General features: G+C 42.8%; 1 protein-coding gene across 1 annotated transcript; it reads right to left on the bottom strand.

The window, feature by feature from the left end:
• Positions 1-19,968: 19,968 nt before the first annotated feature.
• On the bottom strand, positions 19,969-20,445 carry C1H11orf87 (chromosome 1 C11orf87 homolog). The gene has a single exon (XM_009946941.2). The coding sequence runs from the start codon at positions 20,443-20,445 to the stop codon at positions 19,969-19,971; it is 477 nt and encodes a 158-aa protein (XP_009945243.1).
• Between the last annotated feature and the right edge of the window lie 497 nt (positions 20,446-20,942).

The raw sequence follows: 20,942 nt of genomic DNA, 5'->3' as shown, positions 1-20,942 counted from the left end.
TTCAAACTTTTATGAAGTCCTGCAGTTTACTCATGTTAATTATTGAAGAATTTATACATAACATTAGAATAACCAAGTGTGATGACATGTGATCAGTGATTAATGAAACCTCAAAAGTGAAAGACAGGTCCCTCATTCTGATACAACAGGAGAGGGAGCACAGACTTGATGAGCTGATGATATTTCTTCTAGGCCTATTTTCTGTTATGGTTATACTCCTCCATCACATACTTAAAATCCACACACACAGAACAAATCTATGAACAATTGCCCTCATTACAGTTGTCCTTTTAAAATAGTTTTTTAAAAATGCCTGAAACCAGTTCCTTTGTTTACCATTCAGATTTTAAATTTGGCAGTTACAGTGCCATAATCTTCAGCTTGTCTTCATAAATATGCTCATTTTACGACCATCCAGGACAGCATCTGCATTAACTACATTGTACTGAAATGCAGTGATTCAAGTTCTTGCCCTTTAGCACTAGTTTTCCTGTAAAAATGATGAACAAATCACCTTGACTGTGTGTTTCCTCCATTAGCAGCCCACAATTCAAAAAAGAAGATAATACAAAGTATTTGAATTTTAAACTGTCAGTTTAATTTAATAGAAAAGCATGATATTACTTATTAATATTCTATATGCCTAACTGCTCTAATAAGCAATCTGAAGCACTGCATGGGCAGTTAGGAAAAAAAAGCCTCAGTACATCTGATCCTTTGAAATGAGCACATTATTCTGGCATGCTTAGATTTTACATGATGCACTTAAGAGCTCGTTTATAAGAAGCTTTCTGCACACTGTTCAGTGAAACTGAAAAATTGTCATCAAAATTAGAGTAAATAGTAGTATTTAGCATTACATAAGAAACTATTATTATTGCATCAGCTCCTGGTCTTAATTATAATGTGTCTGTGAGAACAAGCTTATTGGCCTTTTACTCATCCCATCTCCATCTCTTTCTGTCCCTCTCTCCACTGCGACTACCTTCACCTCTCTCCTTCTCCCTTCAGGGACGTGATTTAATGGTGGGAGAGTTGCCACATGGCTGAAGCTTGTCCGAGGACTTCAGCATGTAATGCAGACACAACTCAAGGAATGAAGTTGAAGTTTCAGCTGTGAAAAAAGCAGGGTTTTCTCTGAAACTGGAATTATACCATTTTTCTTATCTTTGCCTCAATCAGAAGTTGATGCGAATGACCAAGGGAAGCATCAAAGAACAGAGGAAACAATAAGAGAGATACACCAGCTTTCTCTCCAGAGGTAAACAAGGTTTTAACAGCATTGACACATACTAAAACAACCATACAGACTTTACACCTCCCTTAAGAAGGTATTCTGCCCATTTAGGATCAACATAGTGTCTTGCCTGCTGCCCTGGAGGGACAGAGCCAATCTCAGGCCAGTGACATGTCTTTCTTCAAATGCTAAAGTATTACATGAGTATGAGATTGGCCACGGAAAAATCTGAAACTCCAACCCCAACAATCCATGAGCCTGGTTTGGGAGGGAATCAGGAGAAGATAGACATGAACCTCACCTATCTCTTTTCAAAGCACCCCAGTACCTCCACCATCTTTCTCAGTCTCTGGAAAACTTGAGAAAAGTTTTTGAGTTTCTCTTGAGGTAGGTAGGCACTGTACCTTCCTGTCATCGTGACTGCTTAGTCTGTCTTTGTAAGACTGGGCAGATGGCAAAGATGGACAAGAAGTACCAGGCTGCACAAATCATACTTTTTTAATTGGATTCAATGAAACATTTCCCTCTTAGTGCAGCGGTGTGGGATTAGTTGGTGTAGGTTTCCTGGCATCTCCCATAGGGCATGCACTGACCATCCTAGTTGAGACAGAGTTATTTGCCAAGACATTTATTTCACAAGCCCAGTAGGTTGAGGCATCCTTCTACACCTGCTCAGTTGCACTCCTTACACATAGATTTCACCTCACAGGCATTCAGCTGGCAAAGGAGACAATCAGATCCATATCCTTTTGTATATTAAAGAACCTGAATTCATATTTCTGGATCAGGGTAAAAAAGAAGAGTATGGGCCTGGCTCATTGAGTCCTATCCCCTGCAATGCCAGATAACCACACAGTAATTACCCAGGTCAAAAGGGTGTGCCAAATTCCTCCCCATGCCACAGGCCACAGAGTAGTCCCTATCACCTTAAATCAACCTTAAGCTGCAGTTACGCAGGAGAGGAAGTATATCAGCAGTGACCTATAATAATGAAAAAGAAAAAAACCCTAAAAAATGGCTAGATAAAACTGCCAGCCAGGCTTCAGCAGCTATGCAGAATAGGGCAAGAACAACTCTGACAATCTGATGGTCTCACCTAGAGAAAAAATGCTCTCTAACCCCAATCTGGTAATCAGTTTATTCGTGAGTTCAGGATACATCATACCTAAAGTATGCCACAGGAGTTCAGTTCCCCTTGGTCTTAAATCCTGTTTATAGCTATGATAAACCTCAAATGCATTAGAGAGACAAAAAGACCAAAAAAAAAAAAAAAAAAAAGCCAAATATCCATCAAAGGAGGAACTCGGTGGTCATTATAGAGTGCAGATAAGTATTATAAGCCCTAACTCAGATTAACACAGCAGTAATGTATCACAAACACAGAGTCCATCAGGCCAGTTTCAGATTCCCCAGATGACTTGAGAATCACTGTATCAGAATAACTCCAGCAACCTCTCCCAAAACTGATAGCTTCCCTCATTTTTTATTTTGTATCTGCCTTGCAGGAGCTCTACTAATACCTGTCACCTCCACTTAATGTTTCCAACAGACATTTTGTAAGGGACACTGTACCCAATGCTTCAGTTCCATACAGGTAGATAAAATACCCTGCATTCTACTTATCTAACGCAATTCATTATCTCTCAGAAGAAGTAGTAAATAATAAAATACTCTGCTTGAACTTCCATTCCAGTAAGAATATATTACATCAATCCATGCAAAATAAGGAATAATCAGTCAAAAAATAAGCTGAGAAAAATCCATCCCAGCATACTCTTAAGCATGATAATTACTTTTCTGGCTGGAGGGTTAAAATTACAAGAGACTGAGGAAGGATTTGAACTCAGCTCTCCGGCATCTGAGGAGTCTCTTCCAACATCCAAGGTTGATGAAACTCTTCTAACATCCCTTCAACACCCAAGAAGAAGCCCATGCCTCTGGGTTCCAGGCAGAGTCATCAGTCTCATAAGTCCCTGAGGACTCCTACTTGGGTTAAATACTTGATTTTACATGGCTTTAAACCCTTCATAGTATTTACAGCTAGATAGCTTGGGAAAACTCATCCAGCCCAATAGCTTTTACAGCACCCATTCTTATGGATCTCACTGTTCTGCTAGATGACCAATGCAAAAGCATGAGGCAGAATACAACAGTACCAGAGCTCAAGGGCTCTATGGCGCTAGTCCTCTGCAGCTGATTCAAGATCAGGTCAAGAGTGGGTGAAGATGACTTGTCGGTAGAAGAGTCTCAGAGATGAATGAGAAACCTGTAAGCCCAAACTGGCCTTAAGCAGAAGATCTGAACATTTTTGTTCACTCACACAAATGGTTGTCCTTGTACAATACCAGATGTGCTGGCAGCTGGTATCCACAGAGCAGCTACAAACAGCAGCATCCAAGTGAACCAACTGGAGACTTCAGACTCCTGAGCTGTGAGTGCATCACCTGCCTCCAGTTCACATCAAAATGTGCAGTGTTTTTTTATATTAATTAAGTGATTTACAGACCAATGTCACCATTACTCTGTGCCTTGGAGGGCAACACACTGCGTGCTTCTACATCCGAGTACAGGTAGTTTTGCCACTGCTGGCAACTCTGCAGCAGAACAGACAGCTTGTAAGCTGTGTCATTTATGAGCAGTGACAGAAATTGAGGTCACTCTCATTGTAGATAGGAACCTTTAAAAGAGCACATCGCTATCCCATGGACAATCACATTTACAAACGTTTTGCTATTTTCATGACCAAAAAATATCAACTGTCGTGGTAATATTGTAGTGGAAATACAGTGCTCCTGGAAAAGGAAAATCCAGGACAATATAATCTCACCCATGAGTTTCATGATCGATAAATCCACTGGAAATTAAACTCAGCTGACAACATTTCAACAAGTGTTCTAATTCCCTTATAATCAAGCACATTAACAACCCACCATATTCATTCTCAATAGCTTCAGCTTCTCAGCCTAGCATAATGGAACAATTCAACACATCTGGGACTGAATTAACGTCACAAACAATTCCATACACTTAGAATGATCTTCTCACTTTGCATTACATAGAAGACAGTCCTCAGAGCAAAGAGTATTAACCCCCTCCCCACCCCCTCACCACACCACACCCCCCCCCCCGCCACCCTCCCGCTTGTATAAGTCACCCTTGGAACAGAAATGAGCTGTTATTAATTAGTGGCATATCTCTGTGTTTATACAGCACCATTTGTGTGCCTGGTACATGGGAACAAAGTGACTACCCCAAGGAGCTTATAGTTTAAATTATACAGATAGCTAACCACATTATTATAAACTTGTTAAAGATTTGAATCTAAAAAGGAGGCAGAGCAAGACAAAACCGTCGGGAATGAATACATCTGTTTTGCAAGGGAATCTGATCTAGGATATGAGGTTATGCAAGGACATAAGCCACTCTTTTTATAAGTATATCTGCTATAATATAGAATTGTGTGGAGATGGAGACGTTTTTCACTAGATCAAATGCTGGGGAGATGTTTAAATCTAGATCCAATAAAAGACCTGGACACTGCAACTTTCGGGTCTTGCCCCCTGCTGTATTAATTGGGCTACAGCCAGCAAAGGAGTTATGAGGCTAAAGCAGGCAAAAAACCTAGCTGCTGCTTAACCCTGGACTTGCATTAAGAATCAAGTCGATGTGTTATGTTTTACAAGTACCCAGAATTTGCTGCTCCTTCTGCCCACAGCCATGAGACACTACCAGTGGCTCAGAGAGATCATAAGGAAAAGCAAAGCCTGGAAGTTTCCCACTCATTCTTTTCTTTTGTTCTTCATTTCACAGCTTCCTTTCCATTTATTACACCACCACCCCCCCCCCCCCCCCCCCACTGCACAACGGCGTAACTTCTCATTTTCGTCACTTGTTCCTTTACTCCAGTGTGTACAGTGCTTTAGCTATTTCAATATGACCTACATCACTGAGGAGTTGGGAAGTAATTTCTGCATCCGTCCATAAGGTTAGCTGATGCAGCAAAAATCTCAAGAGTACTTAATGCCTTTCTTCAGAGTACTGAATTTAGTTCCCATGAATCTTTAGGTACTAACAAGTCTACTTTTATAGGACAGGTGAACATTTTCTTCCAGTATGATGTTGAGCTTCTCTGTACAAGAAACATCATGCAAAGGAAGAACACAGGCTCCTTGGGCCCAGACAACCATGGTAACAACTATGCATAAAAACTTTCAAGCCTAGCTGTATACATACACATACACATATATTCCAAGAACACACACGGAGTGCCACTAAAGAACTTTTTAGAGGACTACTATCCTGTTCCTATCCAGTAAACTGTAAAGTTTGGTCTTTGATCTATAGAAACGTCATTTGTGAATCCCACAATATTTTCAGCTTATGACCAACCTTAATTATAGTTGAAAACCCTGAGTTAATCCAGTGATATTCTTTTTCCCCAAATTGCCACATTTACACATTTTTTAACCTTTCAGTTCACCTCTTGAAATGAAGTATGTAGGAGAGGAGATTGCAGTATTGTTTGAGGCAGCCTTTACCATTATGCACCTAACAGTGTTTGTCAAGTGTTTGGAAGTCCTCTATCAGTTGAATGTGTCATGCAGTAGTGAAGGTGTGTTATGAGAAAGCAATGAGAAACTCTTGCCTCCGGGAAATGCTAGCCTTGTAACAAAAATACATGTGACAGAAAAATGTGGAAATTCTTTTTTTTTTTTTTTTTTTGTCAGTTTCTGTGTCATTTTCTCAAAAAAAAAAAAAAATACTGTCCTTCACATAAAAAGTCTATTTTATGGTGAAAAATATATTTTGTGGATCGATAGATTGAAGGGTAAAGGAAAATGATATAATCAGCTTGTCCGATCTTCTGTAGAAATCCATCTAAGTAATATCGTTAACCAAAAATCTTTGCATCAACCTTGTAACTTCTTTAAAAGTAATGACATTTTAGAATAAAGTAGATTTAAACAGTTCAAATTACAAGAATCTACCATAGCCCAATTCATTACCTCTGCTATCAAAAATATTCTCCCTATTATACAGCATCATCTTCCGCACTCTGTATCACATCAGGATATTTTATTCTATTCTAACCAATTACTCCCCATGAGAAGTATCTTTCCCATGTAGGACTGTGCTCAAATCACCTTTCAGCTTTTTCTTGGTTAAGCAGAACAGATTGAGTTTTTTAGGTTCTCACTAGAAGACATGTTTTCTGCACTATCCTGTGGCTGGTTTCTGAATTATTTATCAATTAAAAGAAAAATGTCAGCTTGCTTCAGTACATTGCCTTGTTTCTATCTGGATATGCTAGGGAATATTGATTGATCAGCATGAATGCTGTTCTCTTTCTCTTAGGACAAACCAAAATGAAGATTACTTCTCAGCTTAGGCCGGAAGAGAATTGTTTTGATGCCACTGGCTTATACTCTTACAAATTACCAGAAGTTTCAAAACCTGATTATTCTTTTTTAAGAACACAAATGAAAGCAGCTAGAAAAGAACAAATAACCCCAAATTTTTCTGAAAACCTTATTAACTTTTGGGCTGATGACCAAAATCTGTGTGTGAGAATGTATATGTATGTGGAGGATACACATGCATCCGCACATATATACATCATACTCATCTATTTATATACTCATATATTTAAATTTATATAAGTGTAAAAAGCTGTAGACCATATTTGGCCTCTGTCTTTATATGCAGCCCATTAAGGAAATTTCAACTGCAGTCATCTTTGAAAGAATAAGATTGTTGAATTTTTTCCAGCTGCACCAGGACCAATATAAGCGTCTTGGCTCTCAGGAGGGCCAATTCCAGTCCAAAATCACCAGCCCTCATCCAGTCAGCTTGGAGAAACCTAAGTTTCTGCATTGTGCTTTTGACCCAGGCCTTCAAACTGGGTGCTGGTGGGCCTCTCCCTCGTCATCAAGACTATGGTGACTTTGTCTTCAGAGGCAAGAAAGGAAGGGACATTCATTTGCAACAAAGCCCTAGAGCCTGGTGGTTTTATTTTGCAAAACCCCTTACATCCGTTAATAAAACGTGTGGTTTCTACTACTACAACCACTGTACTGTTCATAGGAGGAAGTATGAGAAGAAACCTGGCTACTCTTAGACAAAACTAAATTGTCTGTAACTTTAGGAGTTACTACTACATTTTATTTGTTTCTGCTCTTCCGTTACAGATCCCTGTAACTTCAGCATTAAAAGTCTCATATAATGACAGGCTTAATTCTAACTTTAAGAAATCTAATGAGACAATTCTATGTCCTTAAGTCTTCTTTGGAAAATGAATTTGTGCAATCTATAGGCAAAATAGATTTCAAGTACTTAAACGTAAAAAGCTATTTGAAAAAAGCTATTAACGGATGGACCACTTGGTGAATCAGGAATTGGCTGGATGGCCACACTCAAAGAGTTGTGGTCAATAGCTCGATGTCTGAGTGGATACCAGTGATGAGTGGCGTTCTTCAAGGTCTGGTATTTGGACCAGTGCTCTTTAACATCTACGTCAGAGACACGGACAGGGGGACTGGGTGCACCCTCAGCAAGTTTGCCGATGACACCAAGCTGTGAGGTGCGGTCAACACGCTGGAGGGAAGGGAGGCCATCCAGAGGGACCTTTATGGGCCGGAGAGGTGGGCTTGTGCAAACCTCACAAAGTTCCACAAGGCCAAGTGCAAGGTCCTGCACCTGGGTCAGGGCAATCCCAAGGGCAGGCTAGCTGATGGGTGGATCGAGAGCAGCCCTGCGGAGAAGGACTTGGGGGTACTGGTGGATGAAAAGCTGGACATGAACCAACAATGTGCACTCACAACCCAGAAAGCCAATTGTATCCTGGGCTGCATCAAGAAAAGCGTGGCCAGCAGGTCAAGGGAGGTGATTCTCCCCCTCTAGTCTGCTCTCACGAGACCCCACCTGCAGTACTGCATCCAGCTCTGATGCCCCCAGCACTAGAAAGACATGGAGCTGCTTGAGCAGGTCCAGAGGAAGGTCATGAAGATGGTCAGGAGGCTGGAGCACCTCCGCTGTGAGGACAGGCTGAGAGAGTTGGGGTTGTTCAGCCTGGAGAAGAGAAGGCTCAGGGAGACCTTACAGCAGCCAGTGCTTAAAGGGGGCCTGCAGAAAAGCTGGGCAGGGATTCTTTATCATGGAGTGCAGTGATTGGACGAGGGGTAATGGCTTCAAATCGAAAGAGGGGAGATTTAGATTAGGTATTGGGAAGAAATTCTTTAATGTGAAGGTGGTGAGACACTGGCACAGGCCGCCCAGAGAAGCTGTGGCTGCCCCCTCCCTGGCAGTGTTCAAGGCCAGGCTGGATGGGGATTTGAGCAACCTGGTCTAGTGGAAGGTGTCCCTGCCCATGGCAGGGGGGGTTGGAACTAGGTAGTCTTCGAGGTCCCTTCCAACCCAAACCATTCTATTATTCTATGACTATATGAACTTGCAAATATGGCAGGCCTGTTGCAAACTAGACCCTAAAAATTATGAGATATGCTTCAGGAATATTTCTGATAAAATCCAAATCCCATCAGAATGTACATAAACTTCCCATTAACTTCAGTAGGTTTTCAGTCCAGCCCTTGATCCATTCAATGCAGTGTCAGGTCAAAAAAAAACTCAGCCTGCTTTGCTGTTAGTGAGGCACAGAGAAATATTTGGAGGTTCAGCACATGATATTTTTGCTCAAGAGACATTGTAATAACAGGGCAACAATGACGGGAGGGAAGGGTAAATCTATAAAAATAGTTTATTTTGTGAGGCAAAATTCCACAGTGACAACAAACATCTCATTTATTTCAGCTGACACCTTCCAGGTAGGTACATGGTTGCATATGTAACACTTTCCCATATTTTTCCCCCAGGACACAGTTTTGTTTACACTCACAGGTCTGAGAATTTATAACTGAGGCATTGTTTGGGTTATTACATGCAATAGGAACTGTATTTTCACAGATGGCTTACCCTCCTTGCCAGATGTCTGTTTTTAACAGTGTCCTAAAAACTACTGCATATGTTATCTTTATTCCATATGTTAAAAAATACTGCCTTGATTGGACAAAACCTTTATTTTTAGGCTACTTTTGCAATCACTGAAACAACTTCTGAAAGTATGAACTGGATTCACCAGCACTTCCAAGTTAGAAATCAGCTACAACTCTTTTTCTGAAAAATGAATGCTTCTGTGCCACTGGACCTGACAGGCAGGAGATATGAATTACTGGATTAAAATCCTGTTTGTGACAGACTGTACATAATTTTGTAGCTATATGCTTCCAGATCCCCTTTTAGTCTTAGAAATCTGATTCACCTTCTGAAGAAGCTTCACATGACCATCACAATTATCAAACAAACACCTAATTTATTGCTTCAAAAGATTACAGTCTGGAAAACCAAAGGAAAGAGACAATGCCGGGGGGTTGAAGACAGAGCGTATAAACAGCACAGATGGGCTTCAAAGATATTATTGAGCAGCATTGCCAAATCCAAACATTTCAAAACTATGAGTCAGGCACCAGAAAAGTCTTGAAATTTACTTACAATTCATGAGATGTGAAAAATAACTTCTTTCACTAACGCCTGCATTATTGTGCAGGCACATTCGCTGCCCAACTGCCTTTCAGTTGTCCTCCTCCAACAGTTTTTGCATCCATTGGCTAATTTCAACTATGTTTGATGGAAAAGCTGAATGGTGTTGACTGCTTATAAGATCTGTGGGTGGCTGGCTCAGGGGTCGAGCCCATGCCAGTGGCTGCACTGCGAGGAATAACTGGGCCTTGCCTGCACTGATCAATTCAGCCTCACCCTTACAGCTCTGTACACGCCATGTGTAAGCCAACCAGGTCAGGAGCGGGAGCTGCAGACATTGTATGGGGCTGGACATACAGGGGAGCAGAGGGATATTTAGGGAAACATGAAGGATCTCATTCAAAGGGTAGAGGGAGAAAGCAAGCTAATGCAGCTGGACACCATGGGGTGTGAAGAAAGCTGTGGGCATTGTGGCAATGCAGTGTGACAGTACCCAAGAGTGAGGTGGAGTTCCACAGCCACAGCAGGCTATCTATATTTTAATCCCAGATGTCCACGACATGGATATTAAGCACCAGATAGACTACTAGGGACTAACCCAGCAAGAACTTGGTGTTTCCTAAAGTTTGGGGGTTTTCCCATGCCTTACATGATGGAAGATGAGTGTTTTCTCTCCATTTTCCTGTTGACAGCTATTGCAATTTCAAGTTCACCGCCTCCATCAGTCTGAAGGAGCTGAATGAGGACTGCATGCTCAGGGAATCTGAATTCCTCCTCCTAGTCCCTCATTGCAACAACTGGTGCACACCAGCAGAGAAGAAACACAACTCTCTAGTGGTGAAGTCCCCAGGCTATGAACAAATAAAGATTGGTCAACCAGTGTATTTCAGAAGCACAGCTTTCTCACATGGATTACAGTGTCATGTTGCTCACTTTATTTTGACATAATTTGAGATTCCACATTCCAGAACAACAGAGGAAATCTTCTAAAAAGAAACAGAAGAGGCCTAATTGGAACATAGTGATCTCAAGAGTTTCTCTGGAAGGAGTAGTATCTGAAGTTTTTATTTATAAAAGACATTACACCTAGAAATGATACCAAGAGTTGTGTGGTCCTGTTGTGTTTTCTCACATGCAAGCATACTGGCCTAGGAATCTGCTTATCCCTGCAGTATGGCTACAGAGTTATGCAAGCAGTAATACAAAACCCATCTATCACATTTCAGCTACCTTTTCCACTCCTCCACTAGGTTCATCATCATCCCTTTACCCCAGCAGCAACTGACTTTAGCGAAGCTCTGTCAGATAGGTAATGGCCCATATAGTCAGCTCAGTTCTAGAGGTGTATAAATCCAGAATAACTCTAATGGTGAGCAGAGACGTTTTTGAACTTGCTTCATTGTAGATAGATAAAAAGTCATGGCTGTCTCAGGGTTTACATGTTTCTTGCTTTCTGTTCAAATGCAGATTTTTGCAGTGACCCCATATGATCATCTGGACAGTTGTCCACCTTTATACATCACTGTTGCCAGACTGAACAAGCTCTAACACATGTGCTGGAAGTGAAGCCTCCTCTATGCTATTGCTGATGCCTGTCAAAAAGGATGGTTTAATAGAGACTGTATTTCTATAATGAAAACAAATAGACTTTAAACAGTTCAGCTGGAGTTCATAGAGAAGCAGAAGCTCACTGACTGATTTTTCTAGCTAAGCAGCAAAGTAAAAGCCTATGTCTAATAGCATTCAAGACCACAGGTAAAGAATGGATTGTGATAATCTGATTTAAAAGAAAATGTGGACTGGGTGGTCAGTCATTACTACACATTCATAGATTCATAGAGTGGTTTGGGTTGGAAGAGACCTTAAGATCACCTAATTCCAACCCCTCTGCCATGGCAGGGACACCTCCCACTAGACCAGGTTGCTCAAGGCTCCATCCAACCTGGTCTTGAACGCTGCCAGGGATGAAGCATCCACAACTTCCTTAGGCAACCTGTGCCAGTGTCCCACCACCTTCAGGATGAAGAACGTTTTCCTTGTATCTATTCTAAATCTGCCCTCTCCCGGCTTACAACCATTACCCCTCGTCCTATCACTACGCTCCCTGATGAAGAAACCCTGCCTACCTTTCCTGCAGGCCCCCTTTAAGCACTGGCAGGCCGCTGTAAGGTCGCCCTGAGCCTTCTCTTCTCCAGGCTGAACAACCCCAACTCCCTCAGCCTGTCCTCACAGCGGAGGTGCTCCAGCCTCCTGACCATCTTCATGACCCTCCTCTGGACCGCTCAAGCAGCTCCATGCCTTTCTAGTGCTGGGGGCATCAGAGCTGGATGCAGTACTGCAGGTGGGGTCTCGTGAGAGCAGACTAGAGGGGGAGAATCACCTCCCTTGACCTGCTGGCCACGCTTTTCTTGATGCAGCCCAGGATACAATTGGCTTTCTGGATTGTGAGTGCACATTGTTGGTTCATGTCCAGCTTTTCATCCACCAGTACCCCCAAGTCCTTCTCCGCAGGGCTGCTCTCGATCTGCTCGTCAGCCAGCCTGTGTCTGCCCTTGGGATTGCCCTGACCCAGGTGCAGGACCTTGCACTTGGCTTTGTGGAACTTTGTGGGGTTTGCATGGGCCCACCTCTCCGGCCCATAAAGGTCCCTCTGGATGGCCTCCCTTCCCTCCAGCGTGTCGACTGCAGCATACAGCTTGGTGTCGTTGGCAAACTTGCTGACGGTGCACTCAGTTCCACTGTCCATGTCGCTGACACAGATGTTAAAATGCACCGGTCTCAGCACTTATCCCTGAGGTACACCACTCATCACTGGTCTCCACTCAGACATCAAGCCATTCATCGCAACTCTTTGAGTGAGACCTTCCAGCCAATTTCTTATCGACAGAGTGATCCATCCATCAAATCCATGTCTTTACAATTTGGAGACCAGGACGTCATGCGGGACAGTGTCAAAGGCTTTGCACAAGTCCACATAGACGACATCAGTTGCTCTTCCCTTGTCAACAACGTTCAGTTGATCTTGTCTGTCTCCTAGGTTTTACATATACATTTGCATATTAATACCTGTATTTATCACCATATCTTCTCATTTATTTATTCTCTCCTCTGTAGAAACTGATATTTTTCCTTACAGTGGTGTACTTGATATGAAAGAATGACGATTTCTCAGCAGTTTCAGCCTGTGGACTAGGGCTGGCAGCTTAATCAGGAAATGTGATGTTGTTCCAGAGCTAATGGATCACGTTGAGAGGTGTGCTGGGATTTCTCAGGTTATTTGAAGACCAGCACTTTCTCAAAAGCTTCTGCCTTGTAACAGAGATTGTGATACCATATCAATATGGTTGTGCTATGGGTAAATGAGCGACAAAGCCAGACCAAGAAGAGGACAACGGCCTATAGTATCTTTGCAGAAATCAAACCAACTGGTCACTCAGAGAAATTTTCTAATATCAGAGATAGGCTGAGATTACCCATTGAAAGGAAAAAACAAGCCTGGCCAACACGGCCCATCCTATGGAAAGACTAACCAGACAGGCTCTCTAGCGATGCATCGGATTCAGAGACAATAGCAGGACACAACGAAAGCTAAAAGAAGCAAGCGTGAGTGTGTCACCTGTAGGTAACTTCCAGGTGAACCCATTCTGTCCCACACAGGAGCTGGGTACAGACTGGGAGTCAAAACACAAGAGAAGTCTATGTGCCCTAGAAATACTGACTGCAGCAATAAAAAGTCTGATGACACTGTCAAGGGATGGACTGCCAGCAGGGAGTGAGATTCGGCATCATCTTGGGCATAATCCAGGCCCCAGCGGATTCAGGGAGGTTTTGCCATGCATTTCATTAGTGATGGATTTGCTTCCAAGTATCGTGTTTTCGTTTATTCTTATTACCTTAGTCAGCATTCTGCCTAAAACCACACAAGGCAGCTTTCTGCACTGAAAATAAGTGTAATGAGTGATGAAACAGTAAAATAAACATTAGTTGTCTTGTCTCTCCTTCATAACATGTATTCCACCTCAAATTAAAAATTAAACTGAGCCTCTCGGAGTGACTGTTCACGCATCTTGCCCAGCCATCCATCTTCCAGCTGTGCAATGTACCACTTGGACCCGGCTACCAAACGTGAGCACTTGAATAATCCAAGCCAGGTGATTAGCATAAAGACTCTTTTAATTTGTATTATGGTATCAGTACTTTTTTAATGTATATGATGCTTAATTTATTCATTTCAGGGCTGTATATTTGCAGGTCCCATGTCTTTGTTTAACAGATAAGTTATGTATCATTTACTACATAAATAGCTTGGAATCTGAGCGCCTCACAACGTGTGAATGACAGAGCCAGGAATAAAATGTAAAGGTGCTAGTTTACAATCATGAATTCATCCTCCAGCACATGCTGCTTTTATTGTATTATAGAGCTAATATTTTCTCCTTCTAACCTTCTATACTTACCCCTTACCTACAGTAGTCATAATCCCCTAGGATACTTTATTATTTTTAGATTACAAGATGTTTGAAAAGTTTTAACCTGTACTTTGTCATTGACTGTGCAGTAAGCAAAGCTAAAACGACAAAAGAAAGGCAATCTACCTGTTATATGTGGGTTCTTTCAAAAGATCTTAGGTAAAATGTTTCTTGATTGGGGGGGGGTCTGAAAAACAGAGGACAAAGAATTGCCATGAAACCAACAAAACCTACATGATTTTGTTCTGCTGTACAATGTGAAATCTTTTCCTTTTCGTACATGTGTATTTTGCAGTGCTTGCGTCAAATTCTTTGTCCTAAAGTAAAATAATGAACAAATTATATTGCTCAATTTCAAGGAAGAAAACAACAAAGAAACACCAACTGGAATACCAGATTATATAAATAAAGGCAATTTTTACTGACAGTGTTCTGATCCAAATATTTATTTCCTAACTCATACAAAACTGATGCTTGTGGTATTGGGTCAAAAGGGTTGGAAAACGAATTCTTCTGCTTATCCACAAAGAACATATAGTACCAATGAAGCAACAAGTACTTCCTTGATTTGAATAAGAAATATATGACATATAATTTACAGAAATGAGATCTAGTGCCTTATAGAAAATGAAGGTTCAGAGCAACAGTTTCAGGAAGGAGATTTCTATTTGTCTCTGCTGTGACTGGAATGGGTCGCCCTTCACTCAGGTCCATCTGGTGGATAGGGAGGCATCACTTCCACAACTCCAAGTGGGAAAACTAACTATCGCCTTTACCAGGCATTTGATCTGTTTGCTTGTCAGACAGTCACCTCTCTCCTCAAGGCTCATACACCATCCAGTTTTTGCAAGTTTGTAACACACTTTCTATGCTATTGAGTTTGGCTGGATTCAGACCAGAGACCTACATGTAAAAGACTAAAAACAGAAGGACGCTCTGTTCTACTAGAAATTTATTTAGCGATCAGATGGAAAACTTGGCTTCAGGCAAAAAAAAAGAGTTAGATACCAGAAAGAGATAAGAAAGTCAGTCCTGGATAGAAGTAGTTCTATTTTTTAACATAAATGAAAGCATTATTAATGGTTTGTATATGAGTCATGCCAACTTCTATATAGATGAGAAATATAATGAAATAGTATCTAAGTAATTATAAATTTTGCTATTTACACAAAAGAGGAAAAAGAATGTTTCCTACTTAATTTTTCATGTTTCCCTTCATATCTTGCATACTTATTAAAATGTAGGGTTTCAAGTACCCATAGAAAAAAATACAAACATGCAGAGAGAATAACCACTAGAAAGAAAAAAAAAATGCAACCAAGTTCTATAATCGGAGTTAAAACAATTCAGTCCTGTGTAAAGAGTCAAATCATGTTCTTTTTCCTCCCTACGTAAAAGTTGCACTCATATTCATAACAATAGAAGAAGAAAAGCACAGTTGCTTCATAACACTGGACATAGCTTTCCAGAAACAAGATAGCAACTACTCAGAAATGCTATGGAAAACATTAATCACAGAGTAACTTGTTATTTACATTAAAGATAGTAGCCTTTAAAATTAATCAAAAATAAAAGCAAAAAAAAAAAACCCCAGTTTTTAGTCATAGGACAGTTTTGTCTATAATGTGGAATCTCTGTTCTTTCCTTTTTGTCCAGCATTTCTTTCAAGATACTTATATATATATATACAGATATATGTCTGAGAGAGATGTATCAAAAGCTAAAACATGTCTGGATGGAAAGCCTGCAAATTGCATTTGAGACTACATTTGCAGTAGACAAACCCTCACAGAAAAGAATGCTGGAATGACACATTTTAAAGAAATGCCATTCCCTGTCCATGACCCACATAGGATCCATGTAGAAACCTAAATGCCTCAGTCCGTAGAAGCAGAGCTGACAGCAGCAGCGCGGGTTCCCCGGTGTCACCAGGCTGAGGCATCCCAGCCCTCATGGGATGCAGTGGTTTCTGTCCCGGCAGAGGCTTCCAGGATGGATTCAGAGCAGGGCCAGTGGTGGTGATGTGGACAGTTGTCACCCTCCATGTGGACTACAGATGGGATCCAAGAGCCTTGAGTCAGTGGAAGCCACTCCTGTTGATGCCAGCAGGAGCTGGACAAAGCCCCGGGACAGCAGTAAGCTCCGAGGACAGGAGCTCAGGACAAGACATCGCCAGCTCCCCAATCCAGCCTCAGCACTACCACTGCATTGTCCGGCAGGCACTCAGTTCTCACTAGGATCTACAAAACAAGTCACTGTTGTCATGCTTCTTCCATGGGACCATGGCCAACTATTGAGCGCTACAGCACTTCTTATTCTCACACATGCAGGATGCTAGTGGGCCACCAGCCCCAATTTCTTATTCAGAACCAGGAAAATCCAGCTGGAGGATGTGCCCCTTAACAGAAAAATGACTGTCTGTTCTCCCAGCAGTCAGCACTCAGCTGCCTGGTCTCCATCGCAACTTGCTGAAACCAGTACAAATTCACAGGAAAAAGAATGTCCGCATCAAGAGCGTATAAATCCTTCCTTATGTACGAGAATGGTACAAGCATTTAGCCAGCATCTCTATCAAATATCGTAGAAAAGGTTACACAAAAATATTTAAATATATGGATACAGATACATAGATATTACACTTGCATAAAATATGTATATTCAAAACCCTTTGGGCAGTTTCACAGTTAGCTGAAAATGTATGCTTTAGAAATATGAACAATTTCCTACACTTTTCTAGTTTAAGTAGGAGGGGGGAGGGGAAAAGAAGCATCAGCCTTATTAATACTGAATGCTAAGTGCAGAAGTTTAGCTGTAGCTGTAGGGTTTTGAAGCAATTGATTTGACAGAACCTCCAAGCATAAACTCTGTTTTAAAAATCCACATCTATTCCCTAGATTGCTTATTGTTTCATGAAAATGAAAACCTACGTGTCCTGCTTGTATTAGCTAGATCTCCTGAGACCGTTCAATTAAACCTCATAAGCTTGCAATACTTCAAGATAGAATTGTGTACTGGGAGTACGCATTAAACTTATTGCAGTATTTCTGTGTGATAATAGGAAATTGTAACTTCTCGTATCTTGTATAATTTAATTTCAAAACAAAAAAACCTTAAATGACACCACAAGAAGCTCACAGTTCTGAGAAAATTAAAGTCAGTATGAAATTTTACTTATAGACCACATAATTTACACAGATTTACATAAATACAGAGATATTAAAATATTAAATCAAAGCTAGTTAACAGAGGATAGAGTTTTACATGGTAACATTTTAATTCTAGTTACATTTTTGCAACTACTTTTAGTGTCATGAGACTATATAAATAATATATATACCTGTATATCCATAATATGTATAAAGATATATATATATATCTCCATCCTTCTTTTTTTCTTCAAAAATAGGGCAATTTTATAACTGCAATGAGATGTGACAAGCAGTACACTTCTGGGGAATTATTGCATGCCTTGAGTGCATAAGGCAGAAGGAAGAGTATCTGACTTCAGACACTAAAGAAGTGGAATCATCAACCAGAAATGCACTGGAGTGATTTGGAACATCTTACTGCTTTTATAAAACTTGAAATTATCTACTGTTGTTGGTTTGGGTATTTTTAAAAGGCACAAAATAAAGGGGAAAGTAATATCTCTCTATTTAGTGGAGATCAACTATCAGGAAGCTCCATTACTGTTCACTGAACACTCTTCATTGTCCTAAATCTATTCCCTGTGGTGCAATACTGTGCTGCAGTTGCATAAGGAAGTTAAACACAAAAGTTCATGCATCCTTTATTAGGGGAAACAAAACAAAGCCAATTTCCTTGCCCAGCAACAACGAAGTAGCCATTAGCATCCGATCATACCGGCTGGAAGTGAGAGGCAGCCATCGCTCCCTGCAATGGGCAAAACACCACTTGGTCACAGGTACACTTGTCACACTAACCCTAGCTGGTGGAGCAGCTCCTTGAGCTGGATGACACAGTACTTGCCTAAAATGCTGGAGGCACGGATCCAAACTTGACAGATTTCCCATCAGACCAGGCAAGATTGGAAATGGATAAAACTGGGTAACAGAAACATTGCCCTGAAACCTCTGCATTTTAGGGCTATTAGAGGATTATGGAGCACTTCTGCCACCCTCTTTCCTCATTTTAAATTGGTTAATGGCATTCACTCCCAGCTTACGACCCTAGACCTCCCAGTGCGTGTGCCTGGGATTTTTCTAGCCTAACAGCTGCCCTGGGAGGCAGAGTACAGCAGAGAGGGAATAAGTGGATACAAAATATTAAAAACTATGGACTATTACTGTCTCCTCAGATTACTTTGAATGCCGGGACAGAAAGAAAAAAAAATGAAAGAAGAAATCCCTCGGGATCACTTTTTCTTTGCTGTATTTTTTAGATGTTAATATGCACAGTAGAGGGCTGCCTCTGCTATAATACCACACAAGATGTTTCAAAGTTTGGATATGGTACTCTGTTAAGGCACCTTCAAGTAATGGTCACTGTTTAATTGCTAAGCAAAGCCGCATTTTCTGTACCCTACGCTGCTTCCTCTAACACGCACAGCACTAGCAGCCACTCACACCTGCCATCCGCAGACAAAAAACTCCTGGTGTTTGCTAGGGAGGAACTACACCAGCCACTTCTGAAATAAATATTTGCCAAGGTTTAGGAGCAGACATTTTGCACAACTGTGAGGTTTGTTCCCCAAGAGGGGAAAGAGAAGAAAATTCAGTGTTGTCTGTCCCTAACTGTCTACTAGATTAGGAGGGTTAAAAATATTATCAGCCTAAAAAAGTAGAAGCCAGCTCTGTACTGCTGCAGGATTCCTTGCTGGGAGGCAAAGCTGTAAACGCAGTCATTCAGTGCGGGGTGCCTGGTGCAGAACTGGATTTGTTTCAGGACCAACAGGAGGTACAAGGACACCCTCCCCTGGGAGAGGACAGGCAAGTTGCTGCACATCACCTCGCCCTGCCACTCAAAACAGTACTGGGTTTGGGTTTCAGGTTTCATGGCATGAGGATGGAGATGTAGGGGGGCATTTGAAGATGAAGGGAGATGAGGGGAGAAGAAAGCTCAGGCATTGCTCTGTGCAGACAGCTGGCTCCATCCCCCCAGACAATGGGACTCTCAGCACTGCACCTGGGGGGCACAGAGCTGTGGGGCTAGAGGGCGCTTGCAGTTAAGCCCAACTAGGGGTGGCCATTTCTACACAAAACAATATCCAGTCCTAGAAAGGAGCAAGAGGGGTGGACAGGGGAAAAGGTTCTAGCACAAAAGGAGACACCAGGGTGGACTGTCACCCTTCTCTGAGGGTACAGGGGGTCCCAAAGCACCCACCAGACCTGCCTCTCCCCCACACCACTCACCCACACCCCAAACCACGCCATGCAATGGTGACACAGGGTGCAGCGGGAATCCCGAGAGAGTGAGATCATCCCGGTCCTCGGGATAACGATATTCAGGGAAAAGGGACCCCCCACCCCGACCCTCTCCTCCAGGTGGACGACTTGATATATGGTAGCTGCATGCAGCTCCTTCTCCAGTAAGATGCATCCTTTCCTTGCACAGTCAATGAGAAACGCAATGTGATCTGTCATGCGCTTGGATCATGGGCTTGTTCGTTCATTTGAATTAGCAATGTTTTCTTCTTCTTCGGGGACTAGAATAATCACTCAGGTATTTACAAACACCAACCAGCGCCTTCACGAGGTCTCCCCCAAACCATCATGACAAAATCACCGTCTGCAGGAGCCCTGTACCAGCTGTGTCCAAACAAGCTCGTGCTTGCTGAGAGCTTGGGGCTGCCAAGGGAGAGGGGCGCTGGATCTCCGAGTCCTGAGGGGGTCTTCCCAGCCGGCTGTCTCTTCCTTGGGGTGCCTCTCCCTGCACTCCCGTCCCAAGGTGCTGGCTGCTGCTATTGCTGCTGCGGTTGCAGTGGTCCCGTTCATACTCCTCCTGAGCTTTTTGCATTTTCCGCTTCTTCATCTTCCTCTTGTGGATGTGGAAGGTGGTGAGCGAGAGAAGGATCAGGCAGAAGATGAGGCTGACCAGGACAATTAAAACCAGGGTGGATGAGAAGGACTGGAAGAGTTGACCCACTTGCGTGATGCAGGTGCTGCTGGTGTTTAAGGTGGCAGATGTCCTGTTCAGGAGACAAGGTGGCAGGGACAGCCTCAACTCCTTGGAGAGCTTGGCACTCATTGAGGAGGCTTCGGAAGATGAGGATCTTCCTCCCCTCTCTGAAGATGCCTAAATGTCAATGGGTGCCGGGCTGCTGGCGGGCGCTCGCTGGAAATGCCCGGGATGCTGCCGGCTCAGCCTCACGCTGGCTCTAAAGTGACAGAGCAGCCTGCAAAGGGAGCCGGACACATCAGCCCTCCGAGGCACCCACCCTGTGCAGCACCCCCCTCCCCAAAATACCGCGCCGGAGGCTGCGGCAGCCTCCTCCCTGCGCTCCGAGCGGCCCCGGCTCCCTGCCGGCGGGCGGCAGAGGGGTGGCGGGACAGGGACGCGGCGTCGCGCCGCCGCACCGACTTCGCAAATTACTCGGTATCCCGGGCAGCACCGCCCGGCCGCTCACCCCAACTAGTTGCCGCGGGAAGGGAGGGAGGGAGCGGCGGCCCGGCTGCCAGAATCCCGCACCCCGGCGGGGGCAGGCTGCCCAAGCCGGGCGGGGAACCTGCCCCGCGGTGCCGGTG

This window comes from Leptosomus discolor, chromosome 1 (assembly GCF_034619465.1).
Source record: "Leptosomus discolor isolate bLepDis1 chromosome 1, bLepDis1.hap2, whole genome shotgun sequence".
In the NCBI taxonomy this organism is placed as follows: domain Eukaryota; kingdom Metazoa; phylum Chordata; class Aves; order Leptosomiformes; family Leptosomidae; genus Leptosomus; species Leptosomus discolor.
Note: the sequence above shows the minus strand (reverse complement) of the source record. Positions and strands in the feature narration are given on the sequence as shown.

Bases quoted from the DNA above. Each gene is read 5' to 3' on its own strand.
- C1H11orf87 (XM_009946941.2), bottom strand. From the start codon at position 20,445: ATGAGTGCCAAGCTCTCCAAGGAGTTGAGGCTGTCCCTGCCACCTTGT.